General features: G+C 42.2%; 2 protein-coding genes and 2 non-coding genes across 4 annotated transcripts; 1 reads left to right on the top strand and 3 right to left on the bottom strand.

The window, feature by feature from the left end:
- Positions 1-1362: 1362 nt before the first annotated feature.
- LOC108052552 (decorin) lies at positions 1363-7917 on the bottom strand. Its single transcript, XM_017134962.2, has 7 exons — positions 7609-7917; positions 3756-3938; positions 3386-3529; positions 3116-3320; positions 2526-2711; positions 2290-2445; positions 1363-1798 (listed from the first exon to the last, which is right to left on the bottom strand). The coding sequence occupies exons 2-7, from the start codon at positions 3933-3935 to the stop codon at positions 1641-1643; spliced, it is 1029 nt and encodes a 342-aa protein (XP_016990451.2). The 5' UTR covers positions 3936-3938; positions 7609-7917; the 3' UTR covers positions 1363-1640.
- Positions 7918-8572: 655 nt separating this feature from the next.
- LOC108052546 (maternal protein tudor) lies at positions 8573-19515 on the bottom strand. Its single transcript, XM_017134951.2, is given in 10 exon segments — positions 8573-12862; positions 12923-13122; positions 14358-14589; positions 14735-15564; positions 15732-16804; positions 16921-17451; positions 17454-17756; positions 17813-18313; positions 18370-18757; positions 19027-19515. Coding segments are annotated over 9 exon segments (7545 nt in total). The 5' UTR covers positions 18739-18757; positions 19027-19515; the 3' UTR covers positions 8573-9356.
- Positions 19516-20596: 1081 nt separating this feature from the next.
- On the bottom strand, positions 20597-20667 carry Trnag-gcc. The gene has a single exon. It is a non-coding gene; the product is annotated as a tRNA-Gly (tRNA).
- Positions 20668-20771: 104 nt separating this feature from the next.
- Trnaw-cca lies at positions 20772-20843 on the top strand. The gene has a single exon. It is a non-coding gene; the product is annotated as a tRNA-Trp (tRNA).
- The last annotated feature ends 2 nt before the right edge of the window (positions 20844-20845 follow it).

The raw sequence follows: 20845 nt of genomic DNA, 5'->3' as shown, positions 1-20845 counted from the left end.
GCCTTCCACGAGCGATGACGAGAATCTGAAGCGACCGTTTGACTGCCGTGGGCATAAATGCCTAAATGCCAATGCAGAGACACGGGCAGCGCAGTCGACGTCGAAGTCGACGTCTTTGGCCACCACAAAAAAAGCCGGTGGGAGATTTATTATACCCGCTACTCGTACAATAAAAAGGGTATTTTGTATTCGCGCAACAAATGTAAAAAAGATAAATATAAAACAACATGAACACCATCTAAACAGTTGATTAAATTTAACACTTCTGACCAATCGAAACCCAATTAACAACGGAGCAAAAGGCAACCTTTAATAAATTAACAAAAATATGTTTTTTTATTCGTTTTTATAAAAAGTGTAAGATTACAAAAATATAAACCAATTTAAAAATAGAAAGGTGAGTAGTGGGTAACACTCATTCGGGAAACAGGGATATTAGAGTGTAGCGTTCATTCTGGTTTTATATAAAACTGCGACCGTGTTTGTGAGCAGGAAGGCGCCAAAGAAAAGTATTTTGCATTCCGCTTACTTATATTTCATTTCTTCTTCACTTGCCGGCTAGCGCTGGACCGGCTATAAACGTAAAAAAGAGAGAGGCAGAGAGAGAGCGCAAAAGGTGCGAAAGTCACATCAAAAGCGAACTTTGATTAGTGGTGGTAAGAGTGCTAAAGAGTACGTAAAAACAAAGAGAGTATACTAAGAGAGCTGTATGATAGAGTTGACAGTTCTGCCAAAATATAGCGAGCTAAAAAAACTATTACAAAAAATCAATAGAAATAAATAAAAAAAAAACTGTTGGGATTTTTAATAATTAATTTTTTTTTTAAATAAAACTATAATCGTCAGTGCACTTGTTCATCCATACATAGAAGACACCTTTTTTCTTTAAAGGTATTGCATACTTTTTGGCTGTCATGACCAAAACACCACCTTTAAGAGTTCTTCAAAGTTGTTTGTCTACTTTAAAGCGTTAGTAAAGATCTAACACTGTAAAAAGTGTTTGTAAGAAAAATTTAATTTTAAATTTAAATACCTGCATTCGATTAGAAAATCTAATTTAATTAATTGATTAAATTTAATAGATTGATATTATGTAATGACTTAATGTAGATAAAAATGAAAACTTTCAAAGAATATTTAGCCTTGATTCATGTGTATAACTATAATAAGGCTTAGAGGTAAAACACGATGTATCTGTCAATTCAAATAGCGCGCCCATAAAAGTAGTGCTGCAAAAAATTAAAGAACATAATATTATACCTTAACATCACTGTTTAAATAGGCGGGAAACTCAAATGTAAACTTTCTTTCTGAGCTTTCCATCTAGACCATTTTCAGTTGTGAAAATTCCAAACTAAAAAATTAAAAATGTTTCTTTCTTTTAATTAATTTTTATTGTTGTTCGTTATAAATAGTCGATTTCTTTGTAGACTAACTAACTTATATATTAACGAAGCAAATAACCGGTGGCATTTGAGCAAGACATTTCTCTTTGATTGCGTGGTGTTTTAGTTTTGGTGGTTTTTGGTAAGTGTTTCGATTCGCTAGGTAGACGGTTGTCCTAATTCTAAACTAAGGCGACAAAGGTAATAAATAACTGGCCATTACAACTAACTAAGTAACTAAATAACTAACTAAAGCTATTTTCGGGCAGTATCACAGTGCAGAGGCTCGTCCTCCGGATGACGGTTGTTAATGGCGTTTTTGGGCGAGATCACAAAAGGCTTTCGCTTCTGGACATTTCTCATGCGTCTTTGGGTTCGTTTTCTGCGGCAATGTATCACCCAGAAGATGATTACTGTGGAAATACATAAAACAAATATACAATTTTAACATTCATTGTTTGTACTGATCATTTTGCATCTTTTTTTGCATCGCTTGCAATACAGCGAAAGAGACATTTCCGACAATAAAAAGTATATATGTATATTCCTAATCAGGAGCAAAAGCCGAGTCAATATAGTAATGTCCGTAGAACCGTTTCTACGCAAACTAGCCTGTTAGTTTTAAAAAATTTGAAGTCAAATCGGGATAACCACTTGTTTTTAGACGTATAAAATACATTTTTAATTATATAACTTTATCATATAGCAGCCTTACAACCCATCGGCCAATCTTGTAAATTCAGTTTTTGAGTAACATGTACACATTTATCAAAAAATCAAAAAGGAATGGAAAGAAGTGCTATTTAAAAATACATTTTTCTTATAGCTGCAGGAGTATATAAATTTCGGCTTAGCAAAGTTCAGATTCTGTCTTGTTTAAATTGATATACCAGTCAATACTCACTCATAAGCGCAATACAAGCGCCTCCAAAACAGCCAGCGACCAGGAGCCACAAGCTGCGCGTTTCGGCCAGCTCCACAGTTGTCTGGCAACTGGCGAATGTCGCCGAGTGGATCGTCTGATTGTAGGGCAGTGGACATTCGCGGATGTCGAGCGCCTCTGAAAATGGAATTGCAAGTTGGTCATGTGCCAAAATTAGCAGCTGCTCCGACTGCATCGCCTCCATCGCCATAACTTACCCATGCAAACGGGCACGAACCTCGGACTGGCGCCGAGCATCATGAGATGGTTGGTGACCTGCTGGCAGCCACACTGGCTGAGCCGCGACTTGGTCAGATCGATGACCTGCAGATGGCACAGGTTCGCCAGGCTGTCAATCTTGAAGTCCTGCAGCGGGTTCATCGAGGCATTCAGTTGCCAGAGCTCTATAAATGAATGCGTGGGTTCAAAGAATATTAGCATTGTCATTTATTCCAAAATTTCAAAAATATTAACAAATATCGCATAACTCGGGTAATTATAAAATTATAAATGTTTTTTGAAGAAGAAAAATACTAGAACACAATTTATAAGAGAAAAGAATTTTAAGGTCCTTAACTCATTTATATTTTTTACTATAACTGACACAAAAGAAAAAAAGGAAAATCGAGACAATTCTTACTTTTTATGGTATCAGATCTTTTATCTTTTTGAGAAACTATTAAAAGACAAGGTAAATTAATTATTAGTACTAAGTTAAATTTGGTTTATTTCTTTAGATATTACCTAAATCAACAAGACATTTATTTAAGTTTAGCAATTTTCTAATATTTCAAAGCCGTTTACTTACTGGGCAGTATCCCCAGGTCGGGCAACTCCTGCAGTTCGCAAGATGCAATGTTGAGGTACTCCAGTGGCGCCCGGATGGGCTTCTCCAGCGCCTGGAGATTTAATGATGTCAGTTCGTTGCTGTCTATATAGAGGTTTCTCAGTCGGGGCAGCTGAAACAACTCCAACGGAATCGTTGTAAGTCCATTGTTCGAAAGATCTATTTCCTGGGAATGTCGATTAGAAAATTAATTAAAGACATAGTCGCTGATTAATTGGATGTCGTTGTTACCTGGAGCGAAGTAAGTGGCTCAAAAGTTCCCGGCTCCACTGATAAGATCATGTTTTCAAAGAGCATCAGGAACTGAATGTCTGTGTACTTTTGAAACGAGCCACTTTTCAGCTTCTTGATGCGATTGTGCGATAGATCCAGAACCTACAAAAATTGCCAACGAATTGTCTGATCATTAAATGACAGTTGAGAGTTATGAATGGGTAGGGTTCCCATACACGGCGTATATAGCGTACATATGTGTATCCATGTAATGGATAAAATTATGTTTGTGGGCAACTTCTTTATTCTTTAATTAAGCTCAATTGGGGCTAACTACAGCGAGGGGCCGATGACGATGTGACCGTCTGACCCCGCGATCGTTACTCACCTCCACCGAGGTCTTGAGGTTCTGGGGCACCTCCTTGAGGTCCATATCGTAGCATTTTATGCGCATCAGCTTCGCGATTCGGCCGTAATTGCACTTGCGCTCTTCCTGCTGGAGAAATCCGGCGGAACGCAGACTTTGGAGACACACGATGAACGTCAGCAGCTGCCAATGCAGTTCCATGCTCTGCCAAAATAAATTGATACATATATAGAACTGACCCATCGAAACTTTGGCGCTAACTTGTTTATTTTGTTGATTGAAACAAGAACAATAAATTGATGCGAACAATCGCTCATGGGCGCGTCAAAGCGTTTATTTTCGAATTAACAATTTACAAGATCATTGCCGATCGCTAGGGGTCTGGGTCTGGGTTGGTTTTAGGGGTGAATCCGAATCCAAAACTAAAAGCGCTCAATCAAGCGAGTCTCCCGCACCTTGCAAATGAAATTAGCCCATGGAAACAGATACAGATACAGCTGCAGAATCCAAAACAAAGCTTAAATTCGAAGCCTAGGTCAGCTGTTGGCCAGCGTATGAGCGATGCTCATATTGCGTATACGTAACACACAATCAGTGTCATTCCCGCTGCATTCATGCACAACAACAAAAGATGATTCCGCATTGCGGCGGAAACAGTTGCAGCCCTATAATAATAAAAGCAACTAGCCCGAAAATAACTGAGTCACTGCCTTATAGATAGATCCATTTTGGGAGAGTCTTGAAAGCAAGTGCTTAGTGTCTGTTTCCTTGTACAATATCTTATCGTTTTTGTGAATATATCTTTTGATTCAACATCAAACAACAAGTGTGGTAGCTATAAATCATACAAATATTCCATTAGAATGCTTTTATGGCTCTTTGCAATGTGTCAGATTCACAACCATTCTTTTCAATTTGCCAAATAAAATGGAAAAGTGGAAAACAATAATCGATTATGGGCCAGAAATAGGAATTCTACAACGTGATTTATACCTTCGCATAAGTACATATATCTTGACATGATCGGGGCATGTAAGCCCACTCGGAATGCACATTTGGGAAACCGAAATGGCCAGAATCCATTGTTAATGTCTCTGTCACGCCCCATTGAAGGGCAATTAGAAAATTGCACGTTTCCCTAACTTTGTATCAGCTGCCTTTGCGTGATTTTGCTTTGTGAAAAATATGAAAATGGAAACCAAACCTCATGAGTAATATCTTGAGTATTGTAATTTTGCATTTGTGACATTCGGGTTAATTGCTGTCGCAGCTGAAGTTTTGTTTTGCCCAACTAAACTGAATTTCACGAGAAATCAATTGTCTGTCAGCAAAAAAACGGGAAGTTCTATTTACCCAAACCTTAAATGTTTGCCAATGAATGATGAACGACACTCAGATATCTATACATATTGGCAAATCACTTTGAGCCCGGCCAAGTGGCGGAATTAAGACGTATTGAACCGCCGTTGGCCGATAAGATCTTGGTCTTTTATAAAGGAAAATAAAGAGCGCTAATCAATTATAAAGTTAGTAACGATTCGTTGGTCATACTAGAAGCAAAGTAATGATTCATGGCCCCCATTTAGCCGCCATGATTCCCCCGTTTTATTAATTTTTGTTATTTTCCTGCTAGCTGAAGTGTCTTGGCCTTTGACCAAAAAATGTTGCGCTCCACTTGAGAGACATGTGCTCTCCAAAACAGTGCCGCCAATAAGTTAGCTCCACTGAGCAAAACCGGGCGCACACTTTCGCCACCCAGTGTGCGGCCACCTCTGTCATTAGAGCTGCCTGTCGAATAAGCGAAAAAACGAAGCAGAAAAATATCAAAAGAAATATTGAAGCTATTTCCACACTTTTTGGGACTGACAGCAACCGCAACAAAGGCTATAAATATATTTCATATATTTAAATTAAAATTAAGCATAAAAGCCCAAAACAGCGCCCAGAGCAAGGCGGCGATATAAACAGTTGCGGCCAACTGCAAACTTATGGATTTGATTGGATTTTATTTCTTTCCCCTCCGCCTTTAATATCAAATTGTTGTTAGGGGCTCAGAATTCAGAGAAATTGGCCATAAAAAGGGCTAATGCCTGGCACCAAATGGAATATCCACTCGGCTGCGTATATAAAAGCTGGCCCGATCCCGATCACGATCCCGCCCCGCAAATCAGACGGGGAATCAGCCTTAGCCTTAGACATTGTTCTATTAGAGGTGGATTGGTAGGGGTCAGAATTTATGTTTTCCACTTTGGCCGCATTTGTTCCAATATTTATTTATATATTAGGCTCAATCAAGCGGCTGCCGCAGACCAGACAAACAATGGGAAATGCGAATGGGGTGGCAGAAATGGGTTACGGATCGGAACGGTCCAAGGCGAAACTCCCACCTCTCGGGTTCCGACTGTGCCTGTCGACCAACGCATTGCAGCCTGCCCGATATGATAAATATGACGACGAGGGATTATTTATCTGTTCTCCGGGCCAAGCGATTATGGGGATAACAAAACGCAACATGGAATCGAAAATCCCCTAAAAAATGGGTGGCATAAAAAAAGTCGAAATTAGTATCAAATATTTTAATAACATTCTAAACATTTGTGAATGGATTTATGTGCTCTTGTGATAGTTCCTGTCACACATTGTGGGCGTCGCAAAAGATGCATATATTATCGGGTATACCCGTGCATGATCAACATATATCTTTCGTCTAGGTCCCCCCCTCCTTGCCGTCCCTCAACAGGTGGGTGAGCTGGAGGGCCCCAAGATTTATGCACGTTTCTCGCCAGTACGATAAAGATTTATTTGTTTGGACTTTTCTCTGATACTGTGATGAAACATCGCTTGAGAGAACTTTTACCTCTGTGTCGCCCGATCTCGGTTACCGTCATGGTTCCTAAAAATGTCATTGAGTATAATCACATTTTCTTAAAAACCGAAGCTTATCAAAGTACGTCAAGTGCTCTTATCGGGTTTGTTCCCATTTCCGTCGTAACGTTCTTTCAAAATTATAACATCGAAGAAAAGAACAAAAAAAATTAATTGAAAGTACAATAACAACAGCCCCGTAAAGAATGCTGTAGCATAAAAAAGCGTTGTTCATTTATTTCAATTAAACACAATCAAGAAAATATTTTCACGAGAATAAAAAAAAGGAAAAAACAAAAGAATCTCATCGAGCTACAGTTACCAGCCAAGACTCTGTAATATCGGAATACCAGTCGATATCGAGTGATTATGACCCTAAAGAAATAATGTTTATTTATGCCAGAACTTTGAATATCTGAGGAACTATTTGATAAATAACCAACGATCATTGGAAATATTATATTTCAATCTGACATTTTGTATAGCTTTACTTTGTTCATCACGTTTTTTCCTTGAGACCATTGTTTCTTCTTCTAGAACCCCGTTCTAAAGATTAGTCTCCCTCTTGATAAGCAGGTGTTCCTCTACAAAAGTTAATTACTAAATAAACACCCATGCCTTTTTTCCAGATATACACATCAAGTATATAATGTGACTGTTATTTTATCTGGAAGATATGTACGGTACACACAGATGCCTCCAATTGCCGTTGTGCTGCCTCCCCTAATTGAAATCAATTTAACTTGGATTCTATCGCATTATGCTGTCGTAGAGACGCTTTTGGATACGGACACTTATGTACATTCAGCTCGACAAAAATCCGGGAATGGGGCTCGTTTCAATGCTAAGTTTCCTGATTAGAAAACTTAATATAACGAGTGCAGGCGTTGTGCAATCTAGTCGTAGTATTATGTGGTCCCACTATTGATGATAACCCAACCAGACCCCGTACTATGAGTCAAAAACAACAAACGAAAACGTTTCGAACAAGATTTTGCTATCAGCTTACCGCTTGGTAATTTCAAGTATTCAGGTATAATCCCATTTAAAGTCGGCGAAGATAATCCATAGGCAGTGTCGATTGTTATTTCACTACACACACTTCACTATATTTCTGGTATACACTTTTTAAATATTTTATGCTTCGGTTGTATTTTTAAAAACACTTTAATATTTATTCTTCAAATATTTAACTATAATTAGTTTAAAAAAATTAATTTACTCCGGAGAGTGAAAGAGCGACCGTTACGGAGCGTGTACGTTAGCCGGAACCGTTCAATTCAACCGCAGACGTAGAATTGAAACGATCGGTTCAGTTTTGGGCCTTTCGGACTCCGACGATCGCCGAGCACTCACACCGAAAAACTCTGATAAAGCAGACGCACACTCACAGATGACACTGCTGCAGTGGGAAAACTGAAAGGGAAAATTCGGGAGAGAGAATAACGCTCTAGCTTCTCTATGATAACGGCAATGGAAACTAATACACTCTGTCGCTGGAAATTGAAATGTTTTGGGGGTTTTGACAGCTCGAATGTGGATATTTCTGATTTTGCCGGCCACTCATTCAATTAGCAAATAAATGATAATCAAAATCGATCCGCGGAGAGGAGGGTTTCCTAATGAAGCATCCACGCCAGCTGGAATACAAGTGTAACTGCGTATGAATGATACGTCGACTAGCAAAATGATGAATGATACCATGATACCCAGAAATGAGAGCTTAACCCATGTCGTAAATGTGGGCAGATGCCTTAATTCCCTTCTTATCAGATGGTTCGACTCCCTGACAGAGAGAGAATCTCTTCATGTGTGGACATGAGCCCTGTCCGTTCCACACTTTTCCGTACTGAGTGGAAGTTTTAAACCACCATAAACCCATAATTCCCCGAGTGACGACCGCTAATTGCTACCTGGCACCAGGTCTGCAACTCCAGGTAAGACACCAGGTAATAATATTCGCTCTAAATGGCTTTACTTTTCATCGTATTTATTGGTTTGTTTTTAATATTTTGTTCACAACATGAAAAAGAAATGGTAGAAAAATATGACATTGTGATTATTAAAGGTTTTAATACATAAACCCATATTCCATTAGTTTGCTTACATTTCTTTTAGTCTTCGCTTTGCAATGTTTTTTGTTTGTTTAGATAATGAAAAGTAAAAAATGAAAAACAAATAAGTGATTCTTCAGTTGGTTAATCGAGAAAAGAAAGTAAAAATTAAGTTATAAAGGGAAAATAAATAATTTTTCGTCTGGAGGTTCAATATTCCCTCCATTTCTCTTCAATTCGCCAACGTTCGTTGATGATGTAAAATTGTTTTACACAAAGTTGAGCAACTATATAAATCGTCCTTCGCCTTTTTAGCTACTAACATTAACTGGTTAGTGCCAATTTTATCTAGATTTCACAATTTTTTTGTTGTTTTTTAATATTTTTCGTTTGTTTTTTTACATTTTCTAAATGTTTTTTTCGTTTTTTTTGTTCGATTTTTTTCGTTTTGTTGTGTTTTTGGTGATAATGTTGTTGTGTTTTCCGTATTGATTCATTAATTAATAATAAAATTAGCATTCATTTTGGTTTTCCATGAAAAATCAATGAAGCATCTTGGCTAATCAAAATCGTGAGGTTTCCTCCTCCATTTGAATAAGTTAAACTCGTTCAACTAAATAGATAATACATCGCATATTTTAGCCAAACTAATCACAATCTCCTGCATGGAGCATATATGAATTGCAAGCCCTCCGATCTGTGACTACTTCTCCTGCAGGCGCAGCTTCTCGCTGATGTTCTTGCTCTGGTAAAAGAGCCGCACGACATGGGTGGCAGCTCCCTTGGTGGCCAGAATCTCCACCTGGAATGTCTCGGAGAAACGCTCGTCAATAAATGTCTGCAGCAAGGCCACATCGCACTTGGCCATTGTGGCCGCCTCCAGCTCGCAGTGTTTGCTGTACCGCTCCGGTTTGGCTAGCTCCTCTGGAAGCTGGCGGAACTGCTGGGTCACAGCGTTGTTACCAAAGTCAATAAAGTGCACCTCGCACTTGCCCTCGTTCAAAACCTTGACAATCTGGGCGCGGTAGAAGACCTCGTCTTCTGGGAACTGGGCGACGCACAGAGCTCCTTCTTGAAGATCGCTAAATACGGGCAAATCCTGCTCTGCATCCAGGAGCTTATCAGTCATCTTCTCTAACGCGGGGACATCACTCTCCATCTGCACGTAAAAGGACCGCGGATCATCGTACTGCACCACGACGCAGTTGTGCAGCTCAGCTTCGAGCGGTTTTTGTACGCCGGCCACTGTGCTGGCCAGCTCCTGGGCGAAGTCTTTATAGTTGATACGGAGTTGAGCGGAAAGAGGTTTCGTTTCATCCTCATTCGGCTGAGTGGTTATTTCGTACACTTCCCCGAAATGTTGCTCCAGTAGAGCGGCAAAGGCTTCCTCTAGCTTTGCATCAGGCACATCTTTTGGGATCTCACTCAGCTGGCAGTGCAAGGCCAGGTGGGAAATCGGCTCTATTTCCTGAGGTAACTCCCAGACCTCCGAAACGGTCAGGGTGTTCCCATAGTCCAACAAAAAGGTTTCAAAGCCCTTGCCCTCCTCCAAAACAGATTTAATGATGCAGCGATAGTAACAGGCATCCTCCTGGGAGTAGCACACAGCCTTTGAATTCTTGCTCGGGACGTTAAATATCTTCAGTACATCCTTGTTCAGGGACTGCAGTGTCTTTACAATCAAATCCAAATCTCCCGAATTGTGCTTCAATTGAACATAGAAACTCTTTGGTGAGTTGCCATGCGAAATGACACATTCAGAGTTCTCGTTTCTCTTTTGAATTACTTTTAACTCCGCTTCGATAAGCTTTTGAAGCTGCTCATAGATGTTTAGATTCCTCTTATCCTTGGTTGTTAGTCTGACTATTGGCGGACTGGCTGTCTTGTCTATAAACTCCACCGCCACAACACCATGGCAGCTGTCCAGCAGCGCGTCAAGTGTTGCCAAAGCTAAGGCCTTATTTTTTTTAAATTCAGCGCAGGGTTCCAGGCTACAGATCTCAGCAACAGGTTTGATGAGTGTAAACTCCTGAGGCAACTCGTACAGCTTGTCCGCCACTATCGTGTTGCCATAATCAACCAAAATTACTTTGTATTGGTCATCTTTGAGCACTTCCAGAATGCGAGAGCGATAGAACTCCATGTCGTCGGAAAATTGAGTCACGCACAACTCATCCACCGTGCCCTTTTCCTTCTTGAGTTGCAGCTTAGTCCCATTCAGCTTCTCACAAATAATATCCATCAACGAATCCTTCTCGCTAAACTGTAGGTACATATGGGAGGTATTCTCCACGTGTGTTATGATGGCTTTGGTAGTGACTGTCAGCGTCTCCTTGCTGGCTTCCTTAGGTTCCTTTGACTGGCACAAAGGAAGCAGACGGTCAATAATGTTTTCCCCATCTAACAGGAGATCAATAGTGACATGATCCTGGCCTGGCTTTATAAGCTGTGTGGTGAACACCAGCTCACCCTCTCCGGTCAGCTCCGTGAATTTAGTCTCCGCCTCTGGTGACCAAGAAATGTAAGCCTCCGGCAACTGCAGTGAGCATTTCTTGGATAAGCTAGGTAAGCTAGCAATCTCCTCGGAAAGCAGCAGACACTTTGATGTGGTGGAGGTGTTGCCGTAGTCAATGAAGAGCACTTCATATCGGGAGTCAGGTAACTGTTTTAGCAACTGGGCTCGGTACCACAGCTCATCGTCCTCAAAGAGAGCCGCCACAATGGAACCTTTTTCGAACCGCTCCAACGGCTTCAGTTTCTCCTCGTCGCGCAAATACATCTCAATCAGCTCAAGCGCTTTTGAATCTCGTTCCAGTTGAATAAAGAAGTCACAAATTCCGTTCACATGTGAGATATAGCAACTGCATCCACTGCTCACGTACTCCAGGGGCCTAGCAAAACCATCGGCAATCAATTTCTTGGCCACATCCTCGCCCTCGATAAACACATTCACATAGCTCGTCGTGTGGTGATCCCCTTGGGTAAGGTACTCGAAATGCAGGATCTTTGTATATGATTCGTTGAAGAGGCCATTCGCTGCATCGACCCAATCAGCAGTACCTTTGGGGCAAATAGGGAGTGCACAGGGCAAGCAGAAAGGCTCGATGTGCGACCACATGCTCTCTTTAATGTCAGTAGTGTCCGATACGCAATCCGTGTTGCCAAAGTCGATAAACAGTAGCACCATCAGTTCGGCATCAATGATCTTAGCGCGATACCAGCACTTATCTACCGAGTATAGTGAAATGCAGTCAGCTCCATTTACCACATTCATCAATTGAGGCAACGAGGGAGATACAATCTGAAGGTTTTCCTGCAGACGATGCAATTTTTCCAGCTGATCGATGGGATGAACAAAGAAGTGTGCTGGATTATCGCAATGGCTTAGCACCACGCTGTCCATATCTTTGTAAGGATCCTCCTTTGGAGGCTTTGCTGGCTCAGGAGCAGGCTCTTCGACAACTGACTTAGCTTCTGGTTCTTCCACAGCCATTGGAACTGGAGTGGCTGGTTTTGGCACTGGTGTTGGTTCTACAGGAACCGGCGTAGGAGCTTTAATTGGAATCGACGGAACGGCAGGAGAAGGTGTCGGCTCTACTGGCTTGCTTTTCTTTGGCTCCCGTTCTTTGTCATTATGTTGTTTTTTCTTGGGTGAGGCATTTGCCGAGCTGGTCTTAATGTTACTACCGGCTTCCTTGCGCCCCTTATCGTCCTCATCATCTAAGGTGAGGTCCACCATTTCAATGAACTCGTAAGTGCGAGACTTTCCCTTCTCCATTTGCTTGCGCATATAATCTAGATCCTGTCCGGGGATAAGTTTCTCTGCCTTGAGCAGTTCTGTCACACTCTGATTGTTTTCCATAAAAACATCGGCAATGAGGTGATTTCGTCGCACCTCAATTGATTTAACTGTTACCACCTTCTCTTCTAGAATCTCAGCCAGACGCGCCTGTAATTTGGATTCATTACTGGGACGTCCAAACGGCAAATTGATTTCTACTGCGAATCCGCTCGCATTCTCAAAGAACTTGTTGTCCAGTGCCTTTATATCGTCACGCTTCACTTCCTCCGTGTTGCCGTAATCGAGGTAAAATACCTCGGTGCGTGCTGACTTTGAGTCTTTTCCAGAGATTCTGGCTCTGTACCAGTTGCCATCGGAACTATGGACTGCGCAGATCTGTCCCGCTTCGTATTTTTTAAGGGAATCACCTTTAATATAAAAAGATAAGGATTGAATTAAATGGCCTACATGTTATACGGAATATTTACCCTTGGCCTCATAGTGCTCATACATGTTATCCAATAGAGTCTGCATGGCAGATATAATTGCTTGCGGCTGGACAAATATGCGGTAAGGTTTAGCGGTGTACACCACAAGTGCTTGGAATGACCTCAGCACTACGGGATAAGGGCAGACGAATGCCTTTCGATCCTCCTTGAACAGTGGCATGACAGGTCTTAAGTGAATGCTTTAAAAGAGATAAAAAATAATTTACTTTGAGTTTAATACAAAATAGTATATTACTTTTTCAGAGTCAACAAGAAAGGAAAGCTAACTTCGGGCGGAGCCGAAGTTGAAATACCCTTGCAGAATATTCTGCAAATTATATTCTCCAAAATTATTCATATGATGCATTCTTAATACTCATAAAAAATCCCACCTTCCTAACTTTAAAAACACCAAAGTTATGGCATTTTCAATCGTTCAGTTATATGGCAGTTACAGGATATAGTCGGCCGATCCATATGAAATTTGGTAGGTCGGATTAATTGGCCAAAAAAAAACCCATAGGAAATCCCAACTTTCTAACTTTACAAACACCAAAGTTATTTCATTTCCGATCAATCAGTTATATGGCAGCTATAGGATATAGTCGGCCGATCCTTATGAAATTTGATATGTCGGATTGATTGGGCAAAAATAAAACCCATAGAAAATCCCAACTTTCTAACTTAACAAACACCAAAGTTATGGCATTTCCGATCAATCAGTTATATGGCAGCTATAAGATATAGTCGGCCGATCCTTATGAAATTTGGTAGGTCGGATTAATTGGCCAAATATAAAACCCATAGAAAATCCCAACTTCCTAACTTAACAAACAGCAGAGTTATGGCATTTCCGATCAATCAGTTATATGGCAGCTATAGGATATAGTCGGCCGATCCCGGCCGTTCCGACTTATATACTGCGTGCAAAGGAAAGAAGGGTGTGTGCAAAGTTTGAATTCGCTATCTTTAAAACTGAGACACTAGTTCGCGTAGAAACAGGCAGACGGACAGACGGACATGGCTATATCAACTCAGGAGGTGATCCTGATCAAGAATATATATACTTTATAGGGTCGGAGATGTCTCCTTCACTGCGTTGCACACTTTTGACCAAAATTATAATACCCTCTGAAAGGGTATAAAAATGCAGGTAATGACAAACAAAGTAACTCATCGAAATTAAAATACTTTAATTGAGTTTAAGTCATCTCAAGGGATTACCCTTGCAGAGGATATTATAATTTTAATTAAATTATTGTGGCCTCCTCCGATTCAAAATTCTAGTAATAGACTTTTGACTTGGATGACATAACAACTATCTTAATAAGTTTATTTAATGTGATTTGACAAACGATTTTAAAGCCAACCAAAGTAAAATTATCTGGTGATTATTGTTACTGCCTCGATAAAGTAAATTAAAGGTCCTACTTACATATTATTTTCGCAGACGTTCTTTACATTAAAGGCAAACGATTTGCCTTCGTAGAAATCCTTGAATCGCCTGGCCAAATCAGGATTGGACTTAACAAATTTCGCATCGTCGTAGCTGCACAGGAAGTTTACATTGTTGCAGTAATCAAGCTGAACTTTAAAGGTCGTCATGTCCCGAACAGACGTGAATTTTCCTCTTATCTGTTGACCAGCCAGAAGGCTAACGCGAATCTCTGGAAAAAGTAAAAGGCAATAATGATTATTTTAAATTCAATTATTTTTGAGGGTTTAGACTGAGTTCTCACAATAATTTTGCATTTTTGAATTTTTGAATTTAAGTTAAGTTATTACTGTAATTTAAGAAGTAAATTGACTTACCTGGAGCCACCTCAGTCAGGAATTCGGCCTTGATCAGTGTGTCTCTCAGCGAGGCTCCATTCACAAACATGTTGACTGTGTATGAGCAACTACTGTTGTTACTTGAGCCGTGGGTGCTCTTCTCCTTGGAAAGAAACTCGCAATCCACTTTGGCATTGACTGGAACAAACTTCTCCATGCGATCCACAATGTACAGGGGATCGTAGTTGGTAACCACGCTGTGGAAGCTGCAACGATGGGCCATGCACGGTGGCTCTGCGAAGCGCTGCTCCAATTGCCAAACATCTTCTGAAGTGACGGTAATCAGACTGCCCGTGTCCACGCAAAAAACGCGGTACTTGCGCATCATGTGGTTGCAGGCGGTCACTGTGGCTCGCAGGATGGCGTTGTCCTTTCGCTGGCGCACCACTACAGTGGATCCAACCTTTAATTGAAGTGGCTGATGTTGCTTTTGACGGTAGAATTGTCGCATATCGCGCAGGACATTATCGTACTTCGCAGAGGCCGACTTTGTGACCACGTAGAATTGGAAAGGCGAGACCCACCAAGACAGACTGGCCGCCTCCTTGCCAGGTGTTTTCATCTCCTGCAGAAAATATGGCTTGTCTAGGGAGACATACTTTTCCGGTTTAATTGCTGCCACCGATTCGGAGGTGGAAGAGGCCGCATCACTCTCCACTCCGCTGGTGCGCTTCGAGCTGGCGGTTCCGTCTAGCGTAGACTTTTGGCGCTGCGGCTTTTGGGCAAAGCCCTGTGGCGCATTCTGGGAGCGTTGGTTTCGCTGCTGGCCGTCTTGATTTTTGCGAGGTGACTCGTTGTTGTTGAAGCGGCTGGAATAGGCATGAACATTTTTAGAGTACGTCAAAAAGCTCCTGATCCCCGATTCCATTCTGTTCGGTTTAATATTTTTTTTTGGAATTTTAAGGTAAGTTAATATTAATACTAAATGCTTTCTGTGACCAAATGTGAAATGACCAAATGTGAACCCTATACTCACGCATTTTTATTCGCTTCCTGTTTTCCATTGTGCCGTGGTGACTGATTCGGAGTACGGCCATTCTGTTGTCGGTTGCCCTTGCGGGGCGAACTCATGCCACTGGTGTAACTGCTAGTGCTCTGGGTCTCAAAACTGGAGTCCAAATGGCGATCGAATCGCTGGATGTTCTGCTGCTGACGCTTGCTGTCCTTTGACCCTGCCGAGGTGGAGCTGCGCTTGTCCCAGTCTCCAGAGTTCTTGCTTCCGCCTCCTGATTTTACTGGCTGAGGAGCATCAACAACTAGTTGCTGTTGGGGCTGCTCCTTTTGCTGTTGGTGCTGCTTCTCCTGTAACTGCAGGCGATCCTCACTATCCACAATGCTGGTAGAGTTGAGAATGAGGCTCTTATCCAATTCAGAAGAGACCACCGACTCCGCGCGCGTGTTGTTGGCATTGAACTGGCCCTTTTCGAGGGAAAGATACTGCTCGAAAGGCATTGAAAGCTTGTAGAGCTTCTTCATCACATTCAAGTTCTTCGCCAGCAAATTAACCACATTCAGGCCATCAGGTTCGATGCGAAAGATACGCACACTGAATGTGCGACGACGGATGTTGGATTCCTCAGCCAACATCTCAAACTGGTCGGTGATCTTGTCCTGGCTCAGCTCGCTGTTCTCGAAACCCTTCAGGCAGCATTTAATTGCCTGGCGCGGCATCTCCAAATGCTTTTCAGCAATGTGTCCGATCAGGTGCCGCTTAACGTTCTGTTCGTAGCCAAAATCTACGTGCCTGACGATTACAGAATCATCAACGCGCAGGATCTCTGCACGATACCATTCCTGATCGCATTTGACAATACATGGTGCACCCAGGATCAACTGATCGGGCACTTTCTGGTTTGCATTGTAGTACGAGAACATCTCGTCCATTAGCTGCTCGAACTTCCCGATGTTGGAAACTTTCTGCACATAGAAATTGCTTGGCGAGTCGATAAAACGGATCTCCACGGCGTCGTCGTTTTGCAGTTGCTCCGCCTTGGCGTAAGATTGACGTGAGTTCTTCAGCTGTCTGAGCAGCTCCAGCATATTGGTGCCCTAAAATAGAAATATCAATCGTTAGGTTTTTACTTTGTTAGGAGGCTGTTTTATCTTTTGTTTGTCTGGTAGTTATGTTCTTTCTGTGTGTAAACAAAAATAATATGTAATCTTACATTCTGGTTAAGGTGGCAGGTCTGCATAGAGCCCACGCTCTCTGGCGGCTGCACAGTCAATTCAAAGTTCATATATATAGCTGATTTCTTGAAAATTCGTTTCATGCTCTCGTCAATGGGTTCGATCTCCTTGGTCCCTGCCAAAGCGAAGCGAAAGGCAAATGGCTTGATCTCCAACAGCTCTGGGGGTATTTGAAAAAGATCGCTGGTCGGCAGCAGCTCTGAGTTTCCATAGTCCACATAGACGACGCGATAACGCTGGGCGTAGATAGCGCTAACCAAAGCGCGATACAAATGGCCATCCTCTGAGAAGCGGGCCACGCAAGCGGTTCCGAGTTCAGGAGCCTGTGTAAGCGGCTTTAGGTTCTTCCGCTCAATCTGACCCATCATGGCGCTCAGATCACTGCCGCTGCTCTTCAGATGGACCCAGAACAGATACGGACCGTTCTCCACATAGCTAATATCCACGTCGTAGGTGAGACCCACTGTTAAGCTTGTGGTTCTGAAGGCCGGAATGGTGCGCTGCTGCGCCGCTGCGCCAACGAAGGCGTTGGCGGCGGGGTGAAGCGTGCTGGGGCATAACTAAGTGGCACGTAGTTCACCGATTGATTGTAAGACTGCAAGGGCACTGTTGGAGCTACTGGCAACATGGCGGTCATCGGTTTGTTCATGCGAACATTATAGTAGGTGTATAGCGATCGGGAAGTCGCCTTGGGCACATAGGGTTGAGCAGCCGATTCGACGGCCTGATAGTTGGCACGATTATAAGGATTGGACGGCACAAATGCCGGTTTCTGAGTATTGGCCAGGCCTTGCAATGGCACCTGTACGTTTGTCTGTAAATTGGAATGTCTATAAGCAAGTATTCTGTGGAAGTTTAACTGACACATACCACATTGGCCAGGGGCAGCTGTTTGGGCGCATAGTCTGGTGCGTCGGCATTCAGCGGCCTAGGTGGCGTCACCTGGATTGAACGCTGTGCATCCAGACGAGCGGATAGGGATCGGCGCACCGCAAGCTGCTCACGGGCAATGTCCGTGGGCGTCTTTGCATTGTGTATGCTATTGTTGTTGTGCTCGGTGACTGGCGACTGCGGAGCATCCTTCCAAAGCTTTTTGCAGTGATCCATCATGAGTTGTGGGGCTACAGGGGCTCCAATTTGCCTCTGTTGCACCAAAAACTCATTGAGCTCGAAGTCCTTCCAGCGTATGCTTGCGAACTTCTGACCACAGATCTGTGTGGGATCAATTGCGATTTGTACAGTCTGGTTGACGATTAGCTGTTGAACCACCGCCAGATCAGCCTCCCAATCGGAACAGATGCCCAGCACAATGTACTGGGAGCAAAGAAGGGGAATGTTCTGTAGCAGTTTGGGCTGCTTGGGGAACATTAACTGGAATAGATCAGATGGTTAATATTGAAATCTGGAGATGGTGCATCGACACTCACATCATGACTATTCACAATGCGCTTGTAGCCAAAGTCGAGAAACTCGATTTCCGTGCGCATCAGCTGGCCCTCCAGCTCCGCGCTGACTACACGAGTCCGCATGTACTCCACATCGCCAGGAGCCGGGCCATTCGTCCTCTTGAAGACGCAAAATGTTCCGGGTGTAAGAAGAGCCTGCTGGCGCTCCACCGACCAACTGGGCTCGATGGCAAAGCATGTGGGCAGCACCTGCTCAATGCGTTTGCTGACCAGGAAGGCAGCATCTCTGTTTACCTGGCCGCAGACCTTCAGGTACGGGCCCACGTGGTCCAGGTGAGTGATGTACAGGTCCACATTGGACGAACCCGCATTGGGCGGTTGTCCATTCATGTTAGGGTGCAGTTATTCGCTAGAATTAAAGGCAATTCTTTTAAAAAGCCTGGTGACAATTGGAAAATGTAGCCATCAAATTCAAGGGCCGCTACGCCACACACACACACACAGACTCTTTTTCAGGAACCGTTAATTTTGGCCGGCAAAAAGTTGGCAGTCCTGTATTCTAACTAAACATGCAAGCACTTGCTTGGAATGCATCTTTGCATGTGTGTAAGTGTGACAGTTTGACATTTTTCTTTAATAAAAAATAACGAAGTAATTAAAAAATGCCAATCTACTCACGTCTTGTCGTCGTCGTTGTCCAGAATAAAAGCGAATCTCTGAAAAAACGCCCTGCCCCTTGCCAGGTGCCCCACTTCTCTCTCTATCTCTTTCTTTCTTGTCCCTGTTATTTAATTCTATTTGCTGCCTGGCTTACGGAATTGGACGGCGTTTTTGGGGGTATAAAGTGACAGACTTCTTAATGGCTGGGCTGTGGACTCTTTTCTGGTCACTTTTTGTGGAAGAAAGTTTTGCGAGTGATTAGAAATCGCGATGCACACAGACACTTCCGTTCCACGTCTGTGCAGGTGCAGCGATTTTATTTATATTTGGGGCTTTCAGTCTTTTGAATTTCTCGGGGGCCTGCTTGGCATGCGCCACCCGTGTTAACTGTGATTCGTAATGGTTGTGTCAGTTCGGAAGAAGCAATTAATCAGCGCGAAATGAATTAAATCGAAAAGTATCACTCTGCCACCCAACTTTTCCACAAGACAACGAAACGACGACCAGTGTGACCGTGACAATAGCACTATAAAGAGCGAAAAATCCCTGGGTATGAGCTTGTTCACACCAGTGCTGCAACAGCAATAACTTTTTAAAGAGTCTCCACACTGCCGTGCTTAAGCCTAGTACTCAGATCGACAAACGACAAACACTAGACACTTTATAGCTTTCGGGAGTGCTCTGATTTTCCCTTTCACATATTCTTTGCGTATTCCTTTTTTAATAACTGGTATTAATGCACATGTTTACGCAAAGACTTATCCGCCTTAGTAAGGGCGGTACTACGTAAAGTAGTACCGGAAAAATTAAAAATAAAAACCATCGTTTTGCTGAAAATTTTCAACTTCTTTATTTGACAGATATTTTTGTTTTTAACTTTTACTTTTTTAGAAGGCAGAAGAAACGTAAACAAAAATCAATTAGAATTAAACAGTATAATACAGAAAAGCGCCAACCATCAATCTTCTTTAAATTTGCACGACGTAAAGTCGAATTTTTATAACTTGGAACAGATTCTTTCCTTTCGATTTACCATTATTTTATTTCCATATCTAAACGTATATATGAGTATCTTCCGCACACAATTCTTGTAGATGTAAAATCGCTATATAACATTCAGTTCGAGTTATAGAAAAATTCGGGTTAAAATTAAATGTTATTGCCAAAAGTTAATTCCACTTAATTTGTTTTGAGTTATAGAGCGGTATGTGTCTTTGGAGCCTGACTAAAAATTCAGTATATATTTTATATATCTTGGAAACTACAATAAAATACTTTTTTAAAATAATATTTAAAATTTTTTTGTTTGCCTTTTGCTCGATAAATATCAACTCTTCGTAATAAATAATATTAGGATTTTATTAATGTTTAAAGCTGTATAGTGGCTGTCAATCCGGTTTGGGAATTAAGTTAGAGATTCGAAGTACGTATGGACCAACGTACAATAAATTAAGAATAGATCAACCAATCAACTAAGAAAACCCAGTTTGAAAGAAAAACTAAGTGAAGAAAAAACAAGTGAAAAAGTTAGAAAATCGAGATGGCCCTTATTGTTTACTTACAAAATAAAATAGGTGTGAAAAAATTATGCATCGGCCGGGAATCGAACCCGGGCCGCCCGCGTGGCAGGCGAGCATTCTACCACTGAACCACCGATGCTCTTGTCAGTGCTTTAACTGGTGTCAATATGAATGCGGCACGACTGGAATCAACAACCTGTTGATGTTGGGGCATTCCTATCACTTGGAAGCCTCCCCCAAGTGGACTCCGTGGCGCAACGGTAGCGCGTCCGACTCCAGATCGGAAGGTTGCGTGTTCAAATCACGTCGGGGTCAAG

The sequence above is a fragment of the Drosophila rhopaloa genome, unplaced genomic scaffold (genome assembly GCF_018152115.1).
Source record: "Drosophila rhopaloa isolate 14029-0021.01 unplaced genomic scaffold, ASM1815211v1 contig_115, whole genome shotgun sequence".
Classification (NCBI taxonomy): Eukaryota; Metazoa; Arthropoda; class Insecta; order Diptera; family Drosophilidae; genus Drosophila; species Drosophila rhopaloa.
Note: the sequence above shows the minus strand (reverse complement) of the source record. Positions and strands in the feature narration are given on the sequence as shown.